Raw genomic sequence first — 19,332 nt, 5'->3', positions numbered from 1 at the left:
CTTGACTTGGCGGTGCCCTGTTCAGCGGTGCTTGAGTTGGCGGTGCCCTGTTCAGCGGTGCTTGATTTGGCGGTGCCCTGTTCAGCGGTGCTTGAGTTGGCGGTGCCCTGTTCAGCGGTGCTTGAGTTGGCGGTGCCCTGTTCAGCGGTGCCCTGTTCAGCGGTGCTTGATTTGGCGGTGCCCTGTTCAGCGGTGCTTGTGCTGGCGGTCCTTCATGGCCCAGCGGGGCTTGTGCTGGCGGTCCTTCATGGCCCAGCTGGGCTTGAGTTGGCAGTGCCCTGTTCAGCGGTGCTTGTGCTGGCAGTCCTTCATGGGCCAGCGTGGCTTGTGCTGGCGGTCCTTCATGGCCCAGCGGGGCTTGTGCTGGTGGTGGCCTCCTGGGCAGCTGGGCTTGTGCTGGTGGGGCCCTCCTGGGCAGCTGGGCTGGGGCTGGTGGGGCCCTCCTGGGCAGCTGGGATGCGGCTGGCGGGGCCCTCCTTGGCAGCTGGGATGGGGCTGGCGGGGCCCTCCTAGGCAGCTGGACTGGGGCTGGCGGTGGCCTCCTGGGCAGCTGGGATGGGGCTGGCGGTGGCCTCCTGGGCAGCTGGGATGGGGCTGGCGGTGGCCTCCTGAGCAGCGGGGATGATGGCGGTCTTCTCTGCCGTGCTGCTTTTCCCAGACTTGCCGGGTTTCTTGTGGCCCTTCCCCACCTTGGGAGGTGTAACAGCTGACTCCACACTCCCAACGGGACCCCTGGGTGCGGCTTTGGTGGCTGGAGTCTTCCCCCTCTCCCGCCGGGCACTGGCCAACTTCTGATGCTTCACAGGGGGGGACTGGCTGTGCTGTGGCTCTGTGCCACACTGGCTGTCCTGGTGGCCGATGCACTCCACATACCTGTGACTACAGGCACCACTGTCGTGGAGATGTTGTGGCTGAGGTGCTACTTCAGGACCTATGAGATGGACGGGGAGGTGGAGGTGTGGGAAAAAGGTCAAGGCTGGACAGGAAAATTATTTTGGACACACTGGGACGGGTATCTGGAGGGGGTTTCGGAGTGGAGGAAAAGGTGGTGGTAGTAGGAGGTGTACTTTGGGTGACTTTGGGTGCAGGTGCATGCGCTGGAGGCTGTCGTGAGGTGAATGGCTATTGGGTGGGTGTGTGCCTGCGTTTGTGTATCTTCGGAGGGGGCGTCACAGACACACTGGAAGAGGACACAGGGGACGTGTGAATGGTGTTGGGGTGGTGACTGCACGTGAGCGGGGTGTGCTGGACGTAGTGGCTGTAGAGGTAGTGCATGCAGGTGTGTGTTTAGACGAGACTTAGACGACGAGGAGGGGGACACAGTGGAGGCAGTGGATGTTGGTGTGTCTGCATGTGTGTGATGCTTGCGTGAGTGCCAGTGGGATGTGTGGTGCTTATGTTTTCCTGAGCTTCCCTTGTGTGGTGAGGTGTGTGCAGGCTGGTCTGATGGTGTGCTTGGGATAGGCAGAGGTACAGGGGATTGGGTCTGGGTGGAGGGAGTTTGAGGGGGGAGGCTAGACACAGGGACAATGGCTGCCATCAGTGCTGAGGCCACAGTTTGAAAAGCTCAGTGAAGGGCCGCCTGACCAGAATGAATGCCCTCCAGGAATGCATTAGTTTGTTGCAACTGCCTTTCTACACCCTGGATGGCATTCAAAATGGTAGACTGCCCAACAGTGAGTGACCTGAGGAGGTCAATGGCCTCCTCACTGAGGGCAGCAGGGGTGACTGGGGCAGGGCCTGAGGAGCCTGGGGCAAAGGTGATGCCCACCCTCCTGGGTGAGCGGGCACGGGGCGAAGGCTGAGGGGCTGCTGGGAGGGCGGCGCTGGTAGGGGGGGTGGCGGCTGTACCTGTAGATGCGGGGGGCACAGATGTTGCCGCCACCACAAGGGAGCTCCCATCAGAGGACGAGTCCGTGTTGCTGGTCTCAGCTCCTGTCCCCGCCATTGAGCTCCCCTCACCCTCCGTCACACTGGTGAATTCTGAGTCCATAGAGTGGCCCTCCATGGCCATGTGGGATGCAGCTCCCTCGTGCTCCGGTGCCACTGCTCCTCCGCCTGATGATGCTAATGCACACAAGAACAGGTAGACCACACAAAGGGGGGGAGACAGAATAAAGACATGTTGAGTGCATGGATTACCGCTACCGTTGGCGGACAAGAGAGACACAGAAGCCCCCTGCACTACGCCGCGCTCTTGGGCTCTACAGTGCAATTCCTGGGAAATGGCCTACAAGGCTATGGACGACATCTGCACACATAGATGACACAGAGGTATGAATGGCTGTACTTGGCACTCTACAGAAGTGGGATGGGGGGCCACAGGGCCATGCCTTACGGAGGGGCCTAGCCTACGGAACTCGCCCTGGCCTAGGGAAACCCACAGCCCTCCTCCCCCACCCAGACAACTCCACTCCGCGCAAAGTCAGCTGAATGAGAGTGTACTCACCCCCTTGTGTCTGCTGTGATGCCCACAAGCGCCCATCCTACTCCGGGTAGGCCACCGCCAGGATCCTGAACATCAGGGGGGTCATGGTTCGACGGGCACCCCTCCCACGTTGGGAGGCCATCTCCAGCTGAGCCTCTGCCGTCTTCTTGCTCCAGCGGCGAATGTCCTCCCATCTTTTCCGGCAGTGGGTGCTCCGTCTGTGGTAGACCCCCAGGGTCGTGACGTCCTTGGCGATGGCACGCCAAATATCTTTCTTCTGGTGGGCGCTGACCTACATGAAATGTACAGGGGAAGAAGAGAAGTCATTACCAACTGCACCGTCAAAGTGAGTGGCCCCCATCCCTACCCTTGGCATGTGGCACATGCACCCACCGTCTTTCATGCACGCAGCACTCTGCCCCGTTCCTTCTTACATCCAGCCCTCTCCACACAGGCATAGCCCATACAACATGCTCCCTTTGTACTTACCTGTTTGTCTGGAGGACCGTAGAGTAGTGTGTACTGGGGGAGGACCTCATCAACGAGCTTCTCCAACTCCTCCGATTTGAAGGCAGGGGCCCTTTCCCCAGACACACGAGCCATTGTCTCTTCCAGACTGAGGTCACAGCAGCACTTGCAGTGTAGGTCCTCTCCTGTCGAAGATCAGGTATCGAGTAATTGAACAGATAGAAAATGGCGGTCACGTCTGCGGCGGTGCGTACCATCACCGCCGGCGTACATCATCATTGGCTCCTGGGACCCATAGGGTCCAATGTTAACCAATGCAGCATTGCGCCGCAGTCTCCGACCGCCTACCGCAACAGTGTACAACGCCAGCGCAGTTACCTCACATCCCATTGTCCCACTTTAGATGTCAGGCAGCCGCCATTTCAGGGGCCCACATGGCCTCATTTTATACTGAGTCACACATACCTAGGCCTAGTCTCAACACACATACAGGCCACCTTTTGTGTATGATTGGTGTTCTGTGTAAACTGTGGGTACGTACTGAGTTGTTTGACTCTGTGCTCACTGTTGTCCTTCATAGGCACCGTCTGCTGGGACATGTGAGGAGATGGCGGCATCCTCCGGTGTACCAACCGTTGGTGGACCTGTCGACAATGGAGGAGCGACATTTGATAATCACCTACAGGTTTGACCGTGCCACAATCCAGAAACTGTGTACCCAGTTGGAGCCAGACCTGATGTCAGCAATCCGCCATCCCACAGGAATCCCCCCTCAAGTGCAGGTGCTGTCAGTGCTCCATTTCCTTGCAAGTGGGTCTTTTCAAACAACTGTGGCCATGGCATCAGGGATGTCCCAGCCTATGTTTTCAAACGTATTGTCCAGAGTGTTGTCTGCCCTTCTGAAACAAATGCGGAGCTACATTGTTTTCCCTCAGGTGGAGCAGTTGCCTACAGTGAAAGGTGATTTCTATGCCCTGGGACATATCACCTACATCATAGGTGCCATTGATAGGACCCATGTGGCTTTGGTCCCCCCCACAGGAGTGAACAGGTGTACAGAAACCGGAAGAGTTATCATTCGATGAATGTACAGATGGTATGTTTGGCAGACCAGTACATCTCCGATGTGAATGCCATGTTCCCGGGCTCAGTGCATGATGCCTACATCCTGTAGAATAGCAGCATCCCTTATGTGATGGGTCAACTCCAGAGGCACCGTGTGTGGCTATTAGGTGAGCCCCTGGAAGCAAGACAGTGGGAATGGTTGTCTGGGGTTATCCCTACAGGTTATTGTGTGTCTAACAGTTGTCCCTCGCCATTTGCAGGTGACTCTGGGTACCCCAACCTGTCATGGCTACTGACCCCAGTGAGGAATCCCAGGATCAGGGCAGAGGAACGCTACAATGAGGCCCATGAGCGAACTAGGAGGGTGATCAAGCGGACCTTCGGCCTCCTGAAGGCCAGGTTCAGGTGCCTGCATATGACAGGTGGATCCCTATTCTACTCACCAAAGAAGGTGTGCCAGATCATCGTGGCCTGCTGTATGCTTCACAACTTGGCTTTGCGATGAAACAGTGCCTTTTCTGCAGGAGGATGGTCCAAATAGCGGTGTTGTGGCAGCTGTGGAGCCTGTGGACAGGATGAAGCAGAGGAAGAAGACATGCAGAACAGGGACTCAGTGATCCAGCAATATTTCCAGTGAAGCACAGGTGAGAATACATTCCTGCCTACTACATGTACTTTTACACTACTACCTCTATCCTGTCTGTCATTTTCACCCAGTGTATGGTCACTGAGTTGTCACTTTCCCTTACGGTTTCACAGATGTGGGTCCCAACATGTGTCATCTGCTTACATTCCTCATGGACTAGAGCTGTGTGACATAGGTATGTTGACATTACTATTTCAAGAACATTTTGTCACTGTAATTGCAAATACACTATTTCGAAATCACAGACAGACTCCAGATAATTTTGTGCTTTAGGTGTGTTTATTTAAATGCAAATTATTGGAGGGGGAAGTTAAATGGTGAGGGTTGATGGTGGAGGAGTGTCCATGGCAGAGTCCAGTCTATTAGTCTCACAGGTGCATTGCCCATATGGGCATAGGAAGTGGAGCTGGGGCAGTTTAATTATGGACAGGGTGACAAAGTGGGACAGTGGGATGACAATCAGGGTGGTCTCATTTCTTGGGGGGGGGTCTTGGCATCGTTCTCTGTCTTGTTCCTGGATCTCAGGGATCGTTTGCGGGGTGGTTCTCCCTCTGCAGGGGGTGGGGTGCTGGTGTGGTAGTCCTGTGGCGGGGCGTCCGGTCCACTAGCGCCGGCGGAGGTGGTGGGCAGTTCATCGTCCATTCTAGTGTCAGGGGCCCCTTGGAGTGCCACAGTGTCCCTCCTGGTGTTGAGTCCTTCCTTCAGCACCCCTACGATGGTGCCCAGGGTGGAGCTCATGGTTCTGAGTTCCTCCCTGAAGCCCATATACTGTCCCTCCTGCATGCGCTGGGTCTCCTGAAACTTGGCCAGTACCGTTACCATCATCTCCTGGGAGTGGCAGTATGCTCCCATGATGGAGGAGAGGGCCTCGTGGAGAGTGGGTTCCCTTGGCCTGTCCGCCCCCTGTCGCACGCCAGTCCTCCCAGTTCCCCTGTGTTCCTGGGCCTCCGTCCCCTGGACCGTGTGCCCACTGGCACTGCCCCCAGGTCCTTGTTGTTGTTGGGGTGGTGGGTTATCCTGGGTTCCCTGTAGTGGTGGACACACAGCTGATTGACGTGTCCTGGGGACGGAGGTATGGGTCCGCTGGGTGGGTGCTGTGCTGGTGTTTCCAGAGGGGGGAAGGTCTGTGGTGGCCTCTGCCTGTGTGAGGGGAACCGACTGTGCCAAGGCCCCCGATGAGCCGGGTTGGTCATCTAGATCCAGTTGGACAGAGGTGCTGTCATCACTGTGGGCCTCTTCTGTGGGTGGAGTGGACATGTCTGGACCCTCCTGTCTGGTGACGTTGGGTAGGGGTCCTGCAGGGGTGGAAAGGCATGATTCTTGCATCTGTGTGTGCATGGTGTGCAATGGGTGGGTGACAGTGTACCCCAGTGCTGGCATTCCTGTGTGGGACCTTGTGTGATGATGGTTTAGGGGGGTGTATGGCTATGTGCAGTGTGCATGCTTTGGTGATGGGTGTCCATGCTTTGTTGTTGCATGCAGGGCTTGGTGTTGGGATAGGTGGTTTGTGATATTGGGACATTTGTGAGGGGTTGGAGTGATAGGGGTGAGGGCGAGGGTGGGGGTATATGATAGCATGCAGGTAGTGTGGGGGATGTAATAGTTAAGACTTGACTTACCAGAGTCCATTCCTCCACCTACTCCTGCGATGCCCTCAGAATGCAGAATTGCCAAGACCTGCTCCTCCCATGTTGTTAGTTGTGGGTGAGGAGGTGGGGGTCCGCCGGCAGTCCGATGAAACCGCCAGGTGGTGTCTTGAGACCACAGAACGCACCTTCCCCCGTACGTCGTTCCACCTTTTCCTGATGTCCTCCCGATTTCTTGGGTGCTGTCCCTCTGCTTTGACCCTGTTCACTATTCTTCGCCATAGCTCCATCTTCCTTCTTCCTTGCAATTGAGGTGTGCTGCACCTGTGATACAAATAGCTGTGGCTCTACCCGGGCGATTTCCTCCACCATGACCATGAGCTTCTCATCCGAGAACCTGGGGTGTCTTTGCCATGCCATTGGGTGGTTTAGGTGATGTATGGGGGGGTGTGTGTGGTGATATGTAGTGGTGTGTTGTGTGAGGTGCGTGGAAGTTGTGTGGGTGATGGTGTTATGTGCCTGTGGATGCTGTTGTACTTGCTGGTGGTGTCTCTCTCTGTGCTTCGTTCTTAATTTTTGTCATAGGGGTTTGTGGGTGATGTGGGTGTGTGTTTTATATTATATTGGGTGTGTGGGAGTGGTGTGTGTATGTGTCTCAGGTGTGTGTATTTCGAATTGTCCAATGTGGTTGTGTTTTGTAAATGTGTGTGTATTTTGAGCGCAGCGGTGTGTACCACCAATGGAATACCGCGGTTGAAAGACCGCTGCGTGGATTCGTGTGTCGTGATAGTGTGGGCGTATTTCTGTTGGCGTGACGGTGGAGGTTTTGTTTTCGCCAGTTTATCACTGACCTTTGGTGTGGCGGACTTGAGTGGGTGTCTGAATTTTGGCGGGTTCCGAGATGTGGGTCATAATAGCTGTGGCGGAATTCCGCAGCTGCGGTGGTGTGATGGCGGTCTTCTGCACGGCGGTAAGCGGCTTTTACCGCCAATGTTGTAATTACCCCCTAAATGTTTCCGGTCATACTTCATTTGAAAAGCACAGAAATGCAGCTAGAAATTGATAATCATAATTTCAATTTTGTCCATCTCAGCTAGGCTCCCTGCAACACTGGTTAATTTATCTCTGAATATTCTGATGAGCTTTACTGGTTGCACTGGTTGCACATATATAATAGAGTGGCTTGAACCAGAAATAAAATGTAGCTAGAATAGACATCTTAAATAGGCTTTTGCACATATCTAGGATAAATAACTCATCTGTGCTTATCTTCAGAGTTGCTGTACTTGAAACATTACAAAATGTATAAACTGTAATTTAGACAGGAGGCAATTGTTCACTTTCCATTGCATGACTTCTGCTTTAGTATGGTTCACCCCTTAGCAAATAGAACATAAAAATAAATTATTATAGCGATAAACATATGCTTGTTGGGGAATGTGTAGCAGATAGCAATGTTTGTGTTATATTTTATTTGGTGAACCAGTATGGTAAATTGTAGCTGAATGTAATTATTAAAGAATGAAAAGACCTACTACATTGTGTCAGTGTGTGTCAGAACATATTCACTCAGTGCTTGTACATGTTTGTGTTTTCTTCTTTCTGTCAATCAGCAACCTTGAATGCAATTTTTATTTTATTTGTAACTAATTTTGCTAATATATTTTGACAACATGCATTCATTTAAAATTTCTGTTGTGTTAATATAGATTTTCATTTCCTAATACTAAAATTGGGCACACAAGTGTATGCGGCCTATTGTAGTGGATGAAGTACATTGACAGAGCTGGTTTTACGTAGTTTGACTGTGTATGCACAAGACAAAATTATTGAGTATATTGTTTATTAGCTTCTGTGTAGTGTGAAGTGAGAATTATCTCCCATTTTACCCTTGTTTTTTTCATTGTAAATGAAGCAGAATGCTTTACTTTCTGAATAGTCATACTAACCTTAAGGTAAACTTGATCAGGAAGAAGTCTCCCCAATAGTATTATTAAAGTCTTTTGACCATATTTTTGGTTCTATTAAGGTACTTTTGACACAACAAATGAAGGGCAAGGAAAGTAGGAGGGAGAGAGGTTAGTTTGATAGGGTTTGTGATGATGTATATGAGGAACTAAAGGAAGCCCTCCGCAAGTTCCCTTGGGACCCTGCAGTTATTAGGTTTTTGTGAGGGTGAGGTCCCAGGCTCCAATGGGGTGCCAGTTGAGGTTTTTAAATCTGCCTCCAATTTCCTTGGTCCAGTTCTAACCAGGGTGTTTAATGCTGCAATTGCAGGGAAGATACCTTCTTCTTGAACCTCTTCATAAATAATTCCAACTTATTTAAAAAAAAAAAGAGATAAGTCAGACCATAAAATTATTGTTCAATATCACTCCTGGATTTCTCAGCTAAGCTGCTTAGCAGGATTTTACTGAGAAGGTTCAGGAGTGCAATGTCCTATCTCTGGCACAGTTTGGTTTTAGGAAGGGTCTGGGCACTATCGAGCAATGAGTAAATCTAGATTTATTAATAGGAAAGTATACCAGGGCCAAATCAAGTACCCTGTATTTCTGTGTTTTGTGGATCTTAGTAGTGTCTTTCACTGTGTTGATCATGCTTTTCTTTGGTCAACTCTAGTGGACCTTGGTGCTCCAAGGGAGATTATTGGTTTTGTGCCCCGGCTTTATGGCAATTTATCATGCATGGTACGTTATGGAGCCACAGGGGAATGTACACACCATATGAGAGAGGGGGATTCACCACTGTTGTGTTCTAGCCCCATTACTGTTCTCACTGTTTATAAATGAGGTTGCCAATTTTCCGCAACTCTTACAGGTTGATGTTCCCAGGGCCGCATGTCGGCATATTCCTGTGTTACTATATGCCTATAACGCTGTCCTTCTTTCCAGGATCCCATTGGGATTACGGACCGTAATGAGCACTTTTGCTGATTTTATGACATTGAGGGGAATGGTAATAAATAAAACTAAAACATACACTATTGTCTGTGGGCAAAAAGTGAAGAAGTGTAAAGCCTTTTATATCGAGAATACTCCAATTAATAATGTAAAATGGTGGTGACAATGGCCCCTTATGGGGCGGGTCTCTGGGGGTTGTAGGTCAGGCGCCACCCTACAAGTAGAGGAAAGAATTTTTGAAGAGGCTTCTATGTTTACCTACCTCTGCATCAACATGGTTCATTTATAGGAAGTAGGACTGCAGTTTGTAGAGGATGTGTTCCTGATAAGACCTCTGCTACTGAGGCATAGCATTTAGGCCAAAGAGGAAACTAGTTTTACTAAAATGATTATTCAAGATTGCTTAAAACTCGATCATGCTTTTCGGATTCGTTGTCTCGCATATATTGAGTTTGTCTTTAAGGGAACATTCAAAATGTCTGTTATGGAGAACCCCCAACAAGTACTTTCTCTTCCAAAAAAAAAAAAAAAAAAAAAAAAAAGGGTTTTTTTCACAACAGAGTCTGGAAAGAAGGAGGGAAGTTGAAATGTCTAAAATGTCAGTTGCCCTCTATATGTCACTGGAATCAAAAGAAGGTTGTAAAAGTTATTTATCTACAGTTACCAATCTGCAACATCATTTTGTATTAACAAGATTAAGATTAGGTACAGTGCACCACTTAGTGGCATTACCTAAGATAAAATGGTGCCCTCCCGAAACAATGGCCTGCCCATGTGATAGAATCAATAAACAATCCACTTTGCAATTTATGTTGTTTTGTAAATTTTATAATTTTATATGTATTTTAGGTGTTTTTATCTTAAACCTTTATTTGTTGTGTAAAATATAGGACCCTATCAAGGCACTATGAAATTTCTACTTGCATTAAATGACCTGCATTTGTGTATTCATGTAGCAATTTATATTAAAAAGTGTTTCTATGCAAGGAAAAGTATTATAATCTAGTAGGGAAGGATGTAAGGGACATTGTCTGGTAGTTAATGACTTTGGATTGGTCTTTATCTGTTTTTAATTATTTATTATTTATTTTTATGTTTTACATTTTGTGTGGTGTATGTTTTGTGATATTTTAGTTGTATTTATGGCTATAAGTATATATGCCGAATAAAATTATGAAACTGAAATGAAACTGAACTTGCCTTGGAGTGTTCTAGTTAATGCGCATAGTTGGTATTATCCCAGATGATTAGATGATATTGTGTGGTCTCAGTCAAACATGCTTGAGTAATGTGAGTATTTTCCTCTTGTTTTTATATTTGTTTCTATAAGAGCAGCCAATGAAGAGGTGCACTTTTTTCAATTCATTTGAAATAATAAGAATATGTATGGCTAATGATGAGTCTTGTATTTGTTTAAAAGGTTGAGATTCATATCTCCTTATAACATGGGGTGCTTATAATAAAACTTTGCATGCTTCCATTAACAAATTGACACCTGCTTCATAAATCATCAGTCTATGTGGCATTCGAAAATTAAGACTGCCACACCTATCTCAGTCTTATAATACATGGAAGCCTGCAATCCCTGTATGAAACCTTGAGCCTAATTTCCTTATTACAGAACACTTGTCATGTCTCCAGCTGCCTGTAGTAAAGAAATGACGTAGATGCCCAACTGCAATAAGTTATTACAGTTGAGTTATGATATCACAATGTCTTCTGTCGAGGAATAATCGAATCTGCACTATACTGTTCTCTCTTGTGTGTATTATTTACTTTTGTGATTCTAGTTGGTATATATTACACTGGGCACTGTTTAGAGTATCAATATAAGTAACATTGAAAGATCTATCATTGAATTATGTATTGATGTTTTTGGGATAGAATATGAAAAGGGAGACATTTGAAGCATGTTCTGACAATGTGGTAACAAATCGGATTCCATCTGTAAATATTGTATATTTTGTGGGTTTTGAAGTCAAGATGGTTTCTAAGTAGTGGGGTTTTAAATATATTCATTTCACAGCCCTAATAAAGTCCTTTTGGAAGGACGAAATGTGTTGGCTGAGCTGATTTTTTTAATTGAAGAATAAAAGTGTGATGAAGACTCTACATTAGAGCTCCTGTGCACATACTGACTGAATGAAAAACATTTTGATGAACTGAATGATGTCCTAGTTTATGGCTATATAGTCTAATTACCCTAGCACTCCTTTACCGGTTGGGATCATTCCCTATATGGACCGGAACTCCATGCTGCCTTCCAATATAGTTATAATGTATGGCAAGGTTTTTTTTATCCCATATATGATGGGGAATTTAAAGGTAGGCAAGTGAAAGTAAATGTAATAATCCAATGTTTACAACCCATCATAATTTTTCTTCTACAGTTTTTTGCATGTCTTCCTGTAGTCCTTATGTCATAATTGCATTACAAAAACTGTCAACACATGAACTTATGTTATTAATTAAAGCATCATTTTTTTCACTTGACAACACACTTCTACATATAAAAATACAGTAAGAATATTGATATGCTTTACAAAATGAACTAATCACTCCTTTTCATTTTAGTTTAATCAAAATCTGAGGAAGCAATCTGCAGTTATGTGTGAAAACATATGCATGTTTTATTGTCAAATTTTAGGAAACCCATGTAGACATGAAGTTATCAAGATTCCTTTTGATTCCTTACGGAAAAGCTTACATTGGCCCGGACAGCATGGATACTTTCATGTGAGTATTTTCTTCCCAAGACAATTATATTTAAATAAAAAGGGACATTCAATATTACTTCATCGGTTTAAAGATGATCTGATGATTATCTGTCAAATCCAGATTGTTTAATAGGCCAAAAGCATAACTCGGACTTGTAACCTTTCCTCAGACAACTTTGAATGGAAACAGGTAAATGAGACGATTCAAAGTAACTGGTTTTTATGGTAACAGGCAAGCCATATATCTGAGGAAACAACCCCTGACCAAGGCTAGAAAACATGTAAATCAGGAAAACAATAACATTTAGTGGCCTTTGAACAATATGCATAGTCTGTGCTTCCACGAAGAGGCCCATGTATCAGGTGGGAGTAAAGCAGAAGATGATACAGTGTTGGGTGCATGTAAGTGTATGGGAGTATTTAAAGGAAGTCCTTCTGCAGTCCTGACGACAGACACAAGCAGAAGAAATGTCTTCCAAATGCAATCCACTGTCAAACTAGAATGAAGCACACACGAAATAGCAAGGAGTTGGCACAGACATGCCATATCATGCAGTTCCCCTATTTTAGCAATTTTAACACTTAACTCTCTCTACAGCAAAATCAGAGAAGATCCAGGAAAAACATCCTTATGCTATGCTCAAGGGCCCATATATTGCTTGTGTTTCACAGGTAAAAGAAGAATTTTACTGTGAAATACCTGCTTTGCAAGATTATGTAGTAGATTTCTCTTACTTCATGGTATTGTGTATTTGTGAATTTTCACATTTTCTGTAATTTTTATTCTAAACTAATTTAAAGTTCAATTTTATGTTTCAGCATTTCATCTTAAATTATTTATAATTTTGTGTCACAGCAAGACATTTTTCATCGCAATCACCATTAACCATGTGTATTTTATTCTTAAACTTTGGAGTAACTTTACAAGTTTCAACTATTCACCATTTCTGAGTGTAAAGTTACTTAAAGTGTAACTTACATCTCTTCACCTCTTAAACCAGGAGGTGGAGCCAAATTTACAAATGTAAAGTTACTACTAGCAACTTTTCACACATGGGGGAGGTCTCTGCCGCCAAACGACAGATCTCCCTATGGTAAAATTTAGAGAAAAGTATCAACGTTTATTAAACTTTAAAAAATAGAAGTAAACTTATTCTAATGTTGCATATTAATGTGACATAATTTCATAGATTATTTAAACCTAAAAAACAATTAAAAGTTACAGCACTATTATCCTAATACTATATTAAAAACGATTACTTCAAAAACATTTAATTTATGTTACCTTATTTAAAGATGTATTCAAATAAATATCCTACCTACAGTAAAATGTTTGTTTCAAAATGTATTACACATTATCAAATGTCATGTACAGAGTTATTTATTGTTTTTACAGAAAATTAAGATGTGAATTTATTTTTACATTTTAAAAAGTTTATTTAAAATAAAATAGTATATAATTTTTTAATTATGTATTATTATTTCCTGACAGGCAGCAAAATGTATACCTTTGGGCAAAGTTGAAATAAATTAACCTATTTTAGCATTATTACCTATGGGGTTTTATGTTAAGTCTCTACCTATACTTTTACCACCCTTACTTTGATTTTGAAACCTGACAATTACTAGACTCTTTATTACTTTGAACTAAATGTGAAATTGTCTTCTCCAGTTGTATCAATCATGGGTTCCAGTGCTGGTCCACACAATTGTGACTGAGTAAAGTAATCTCTTACTCAATAGTGTATGCAGTAATACTAAGAATTCCTGCAAATTGTCTCTGTTTCTCTTTGTATTTCATTCTGACACTTTGATAGAACATCCATTGAGTTGTAAAAGTGCTTTCTAAAAAACAGGAATGATGGTAAAATTTAGTTACAGCTCTTTTAAAGTTCTGAATTGACTAGAAGAGTCCTCTTGTTTTTTGCATGATATACCACCCCCCCGGACCCAATACACACACAAAAAAGAAAATCCTTAACTCAGCATCCAAACTCACATTGGGATATTTTTAAGTTTGACCACATATTACTATAAGATTTCTATTCACTACAGTTAGCAGCATTTGTGAATTCACATGTCTGTCCACAACAGTAGTCCACTTTTTGCCTCCAACTCGCAGCATTCAAATGACATCTATTAGTTAACTGGCAGGACTTGTGTGAGCCAGAAACTACTTGATAGCTGCAATTCCCCAGGAGAAACCACCTAGGTCTAGACAGAAGAGTTTGTCATGCTAGAGGTCCAATATCTGGAATCATCTACAGACAGCAATTTGTTCCATAGGACCTGTGCATCTATTCCAAAAGTGTCTGACACCCCACTTGCACCTTCTAGGAAGGATTTACAAAGTTGGGACCCAGAATGTTGGAAAACATCTCTTGCTGATTTCCATTTATAATTGAAGAAATATTGTGATTTTTTCAGGATTCCGAGTAATGAAAATTTAAAGATGTGCATTCCTAGCATTTCTTTGTTTTTTTTCTAAATTCACTCTTGCAAATTGTGCACCAGGTGAGAAATGTTTTTTTGTTCGTCTGTGAGGAAACCCCTCCTTTTAAGTCCCTTATAACACATGTTTTTGTGCACCTAATCTTGTGATACAGAATTTACTATCTTGATTGCATTCCTGGAGTTCGATTTGAGTGTGCAAGTAATAGAACTGGATACTCTAATTAGATACAGGATTGGGTTCTTTGGCCTAAAGTGGGATTAGGCTCCATGCTGACCTCACTTTAAATTGAGGGCATTTTGCTTTCTTACATGCCCTGACACTGACCCTGCATTTGTTATTTACCCACTTTTCAGTTTGTAAATTTGTATACAGTTCTTTTATGACCTATTGTGGTATGCACTAAAGTGGTGTGTTCATAATAGTGAGCTAACATCAAGCAATTTAAATGTTTTCTTTTATCATGAGCCATGCCCAAACGTGAGAAAACATATTACAAACACAGTGTCATACTTTATATTTTCTTATTTGTATATTTTTGTTGCAGATTCCCAAATTTGACAAAGGAAATCAGCAAATTTATTATCCTAAACCTCCAAAAACAGTACTTCCAAATGCAACACTAAGACCATGGGAAGAAACTCTGTCTCAGAGATCAGTGAATGCCATGAGAAATATGGAGAAATCACAGTGGCTGACTACATACAACCAGAGTTTTACAGGTAGCATGCCAACTTGAAATATTTCCACTTTTTGATGTCCCTCTCTCAACATATTGCTTTCATAATTTTTTTCTATCAGAAACAGATATTGTTGCACATTTATAAAATTTTACACACACCAGGCTTAATATATTTCAGTGAGGCTGCTAAACTAGAGGAGACTTGAGGACATTTTTATAGATCACAGTTACAACATACGTGGCCTAGTCTCTGCTAATAATTATGGTTACACATATTTATTTGCAATAAAGTATAAAATGTGTTGACTCGCTGTTCCCGCACTCTTTCAAATATTGATGTCATGCTTTCTGAGGTGCTATAGATAATACCAGTGCATTTGAGAATCCAAAATTTGAAATTCACGCTATGGAAGTAAATCAAACTAATAAGCAGCCAGTAATTTCTGGCGAACATGTTTCATGCCTTTTATTCTAGGCCACTTTCAAAGCCTGTTGTATGTTGGGGAGAAACCAAACTTACAGAAAAGTATTTTGTACAGTTGTTATTGCTGGTACTTGTAATTGTACCTTCAACACTATAGTCCTCATTTCGGTGGCTGGCAGTCATCAGACTGACAGCCTTGCTGTGGAGGTCTTACTGCCGCAAACCCAGCGGTAAAGACCGCCACATCATGAGCTGTGGGGTTTGGCAGAAGCCAAACCTCCACAACGCCACCTAGCACGCCAGTGCGGTCACACCGCCGTGGTGACCATCTCCAACCCATCGGCAGGCCTCAGCCTGCCAGCCAGATTACAAGGCTGCAGATTGTCAGGCTTTCTGTGGCGCTCACCCTGCCATGAAAACTCTGGTTGAAACGCACTCGGCAATAGGAATCAACATTCCTGTTGCTGGCACATGCACCCACACACATGCACACACCACCCCCCACCCGTCCACACACTTACAAACACCCCACCCCTTCATGCATGCATGCATTCACATTCACAACCCTCGGCATACGCATACATTCACACAGACACCCCCACTCACTTGCATACATGCAGACACCCCCCATTCACTTGCATACATGCTGACACACACCCCATTCACTTGCACATACATTCATGCAAACATTCACATTCAATCACATACACACACGCATTCACCACCCCTCCGCATACTTTCACTCACGCACTCACACATGCATACACGCACCCACAAACACCCTCCACCCGTTCACATCCAGTTACACTCCTGCACTCACAGATACGCATCCTCTGTCATCCGCACACTTGCACACAGAGTATCCTACATCGCTCACATACACGCACATATACACCCCCATTCGCACACATACACACACTTATACACCTCCATTTGCACACATACACGCACACACCACCAACATGCACCCAACTCTCCCCATCCCCCACCTCCTTTTGGACGATCGCTTACCTTCTCCGTCAAAGAGGTCGTCTGGGAGGGGATGGGTCCAGACGGTCTTGCATCGCCAGCACCATCAGGCCAGCAAGACTCCGCCAAGCCGTATTACGGCTCATGATATGGAGGGCAAAGTCTTGCTGCTGTGTTGGCGGTGCTGGTGATGTAACCACCTCTTCGGAGTCAGACTACCACCCGTAAATGGGCAGAATTCCTCCAAAGACTCCTAATATGGCGGTCAGCAGACCACCAGCACTGGCGGTCTGTTGGCTGCAGCGGCTTCGGCGGTCTTCCAAAAAGACCACTGAAGTCAAATTGAGGGCCTATGTTTGTGTAGCACCAGGCATTCTGTTTTTTCAACTGTAATATTCTATTACACTAGTCTAAAGATGCCCTTCTCCTATTGTCATAAAGTTGTAGAAATGATACCTTGCAGTATCGCTGACCAGTACTAGATTTCTCTACAGATGGTGCAGTGACGATGGCCCTGCCAGCAAGTCCCTCAATCATCAAACTTGTAAGGGGTTTAGGACACTTACGGCATAGAAAACCATAAAGCCTCACAATCTGTTTATTACCATACCTTTATCTCTTCTGCCTCCAGTGGTACTGAAGAAGTCCTAACATTGCTGAATTGCTCTGGTTGTAGTTTTGGGTTCACCCCTCCTTTGTAGGAATCTCTGCAATCATTTTTCAGAATTTTTGTCCTCATTAATTGAGAACAAATGTTCTTCTTCACTGTGCCACAGCTGACTTTGTGGCAGTGGCACTTCTCTTTTGTTCTTTGCTGATTTATTTCCTCTCCTCCCAACTTTCGCCCTCACACCCTAACTCTCCTAACATCTCTCACCCCTACTTGCGAACTAACCCAGGAATTCTTCTCTTGGTCAGACCTGGCCATGAGGAGTACAGGACATCTCCTTTCCCTGAACCAGGGCTCCCTTTCCTGGGTTAAAGATAATCCAGAATGTCTTCTACACTGATTTGTGCTAGTCTGGGAGTGCTACATCACTTGGCCTAAAGAGAACCTGGGATATATTCTACTATCGCCCAAGAGCTACTTCAAGCCACATTTAAATTTCAGGAATTGAGTTACCCAGGGGCACCTATTACCTCTAGAGCTAACTGAGCAATCATTGTCAAGCATCTGCTGCCTATCTCTGCCCCAGGTGACATTGGGCATTTCCCTCCAAGCATTCTTCTTTTAGTTGTGGAACATCAGAAGTAAACCTTGACATGTATATTACTTTTCATGTTCATCACAAAGAAACATATCCAATCATTCAAAAGAAGAACCCATTACTGAGCAGTAGGTACCTTTGCTAATCAATTACCAGAATGGCCCATCACTAAGCATCATTGAGGGGCAAGCATTAAGCATAAGGGCTCATCACATGGAGAATAGCGCAACACTGAGCAGCATTATCAATCACTGAGCAGCAAAAACTACTGATGATTAGAAGTGCCCATCATATAACAGCAGGCTCCACCACTAGTCAGAGGTGCAGCTTGTCCCATCTGCACATCCATTTTCCCATCCCCCTTATTAGCTGTTACCCCCATCCATGCTACTTTTTTGCTTCTTTTGTGTACCAGTACTATTCAGATCGACAAACAAAAAGAAAGAAAGCACATCCCTCATTTTGTAGACACATGCATGGTTGATGTGCGCACCTACAAAATGACTTGGCTGGCCATATAGATTTGTGTTTCTTTTTTAAAAACCATGACAGACCTTGAGTATGCTGTACAGCATGGCTACTTCACACACCTATAGTGCTAAATTCATGACCTGGCAATTGTAAATATTTTCTGTCAGAAGCAGTTGCATGTGGCCAAAGCCCATGCCCAACAGACTAATTCAAAATTGTGGCCAATTTCAGTGCCTGGCTGATGGCCAGCACTAGCTCTAGATTTCTCCAATTACAGCCAAAGGCACAGGCCAGTTGTTGTAGGAAAAAGGAGGTCATGAGTACCGGACCTGACCAAATGCTGAGCACTGTTCTAAATACATGATAGTTGTTAGACCTGACTGACAGCCTTAGGGTGGTCATCTCCTAACTTTTTGCTTGCCTCCCTCCACTTTTCTGACACTGTGTTGCTGGTTTCATGACTCTGTGCACTTAACCACTGCTAACCAGTGCTAAAGTGCATATGCTCTCTTCCTTAAACATGGTATCATTGGTTCATCCACAGTTGGCATATTTGATTTGCTTATAAGTCCTTAGTAAAGTGCAATACATGTGCCCAGGGCTTGTAAATTAAATTCTACTACTGGGCCTGCAGCACTGATTGTGCCACCCACAGAGGTAGCCCCTTAACCATGTCTCAGGTCTGCCATTGCAAGGCCTGTGTGTGCAGTTTCACTGCCACTTCAACTTGGCCTTTAAAAGTACTTGCCAAGCCATAAACTCCCTTTTTTCTACATATACGTCACCCCTAAGGTAGGCCCTAGGTAACCCATAGGAGAGGGTGCTATGTAGGTAAAAGGCAGGACATGAACATATTTGTTGTTTTATGTCCTGGTAATGAAAAACTCCTACATTCGTTTTCCACTACTTTGAGGCCTGCTCCTTTCCTAGACTAGCATTAGAATTGCCCTCATATACTTTTTGATTGGTAGATTCTGATCTGAAAGGGGTAACCAGGTCATATTTAGTATTGTTAGAATGGTAATAGGAAATCCTGCTTATTGGTGAAGTTCGATTAATACTACTATTTTAGAAATGCCACTTTTAGAAAGTGAGCATTCTCTGCAGTTAAAACCATCTGTGCCTTACGGCTTGTCTCCAGTCAACCTCTGGTCCATGCTGGTTGACAGCTCCCTTGTGCCTTTCACCCAGACAACCACAAACACAGGACACTCAGTCGCATCCACATACATTTGCATACTGAATGGGTCTTCCTGGGCTGGAAGGGTGGTGGGCCTGACACTTATATTTCAAAGGCAGTGGACTGCCTCCACACA

General features: G+C 45.0%; 1 protein-coding gene across 1 annotated transcript in view; it reads left to right on the top strand.

Moving 5' to 3' along the window:
• The window catches only part of SPMIP4 (sperm microtubule inner protein 4), a 213,757-nt gene that overhangs the window by 141,266 nt on the left and 53,159 nt on the right, over positions 1 to 19,332 (top strand). Inside the window, exons 6-7 of the mRNA XM_069211409.1 lie at positions 11,741 to 11,829; positions 14,810 to 14,984. Of these exons, the coding sequence (XP_069067510.1) occupies positions 11,741 to 11,829; positions 14,810 to 14,984 (264 nt within the window). The remainder of the gene's footprint in view (positions 1 to 11,740; positions 11,830 to 14,809; positions 14,985 to 19,332) is intronic.

Source organism: Pleurodeles waltl, chromosome 10, assembly GCF_031143425.1.
Source record: "Pleurodeles waltl isolate 20211129_DDA chromosome 10, aPleWal1.hap1.20221129, whole genome shotgun sequence".
Classification (NCBI taxonomy): domain Eukaryota; kingdom Metazoa; phylum Chordata; class Amphibia; order Caudata; family Salamandridae; genus Pleurodeles; species Pleurodeles waltl.
Note: the sequence above shows the minus strand (reverse complement) of the source record. Positions and strands in the feature narration are given on the sequence as shown.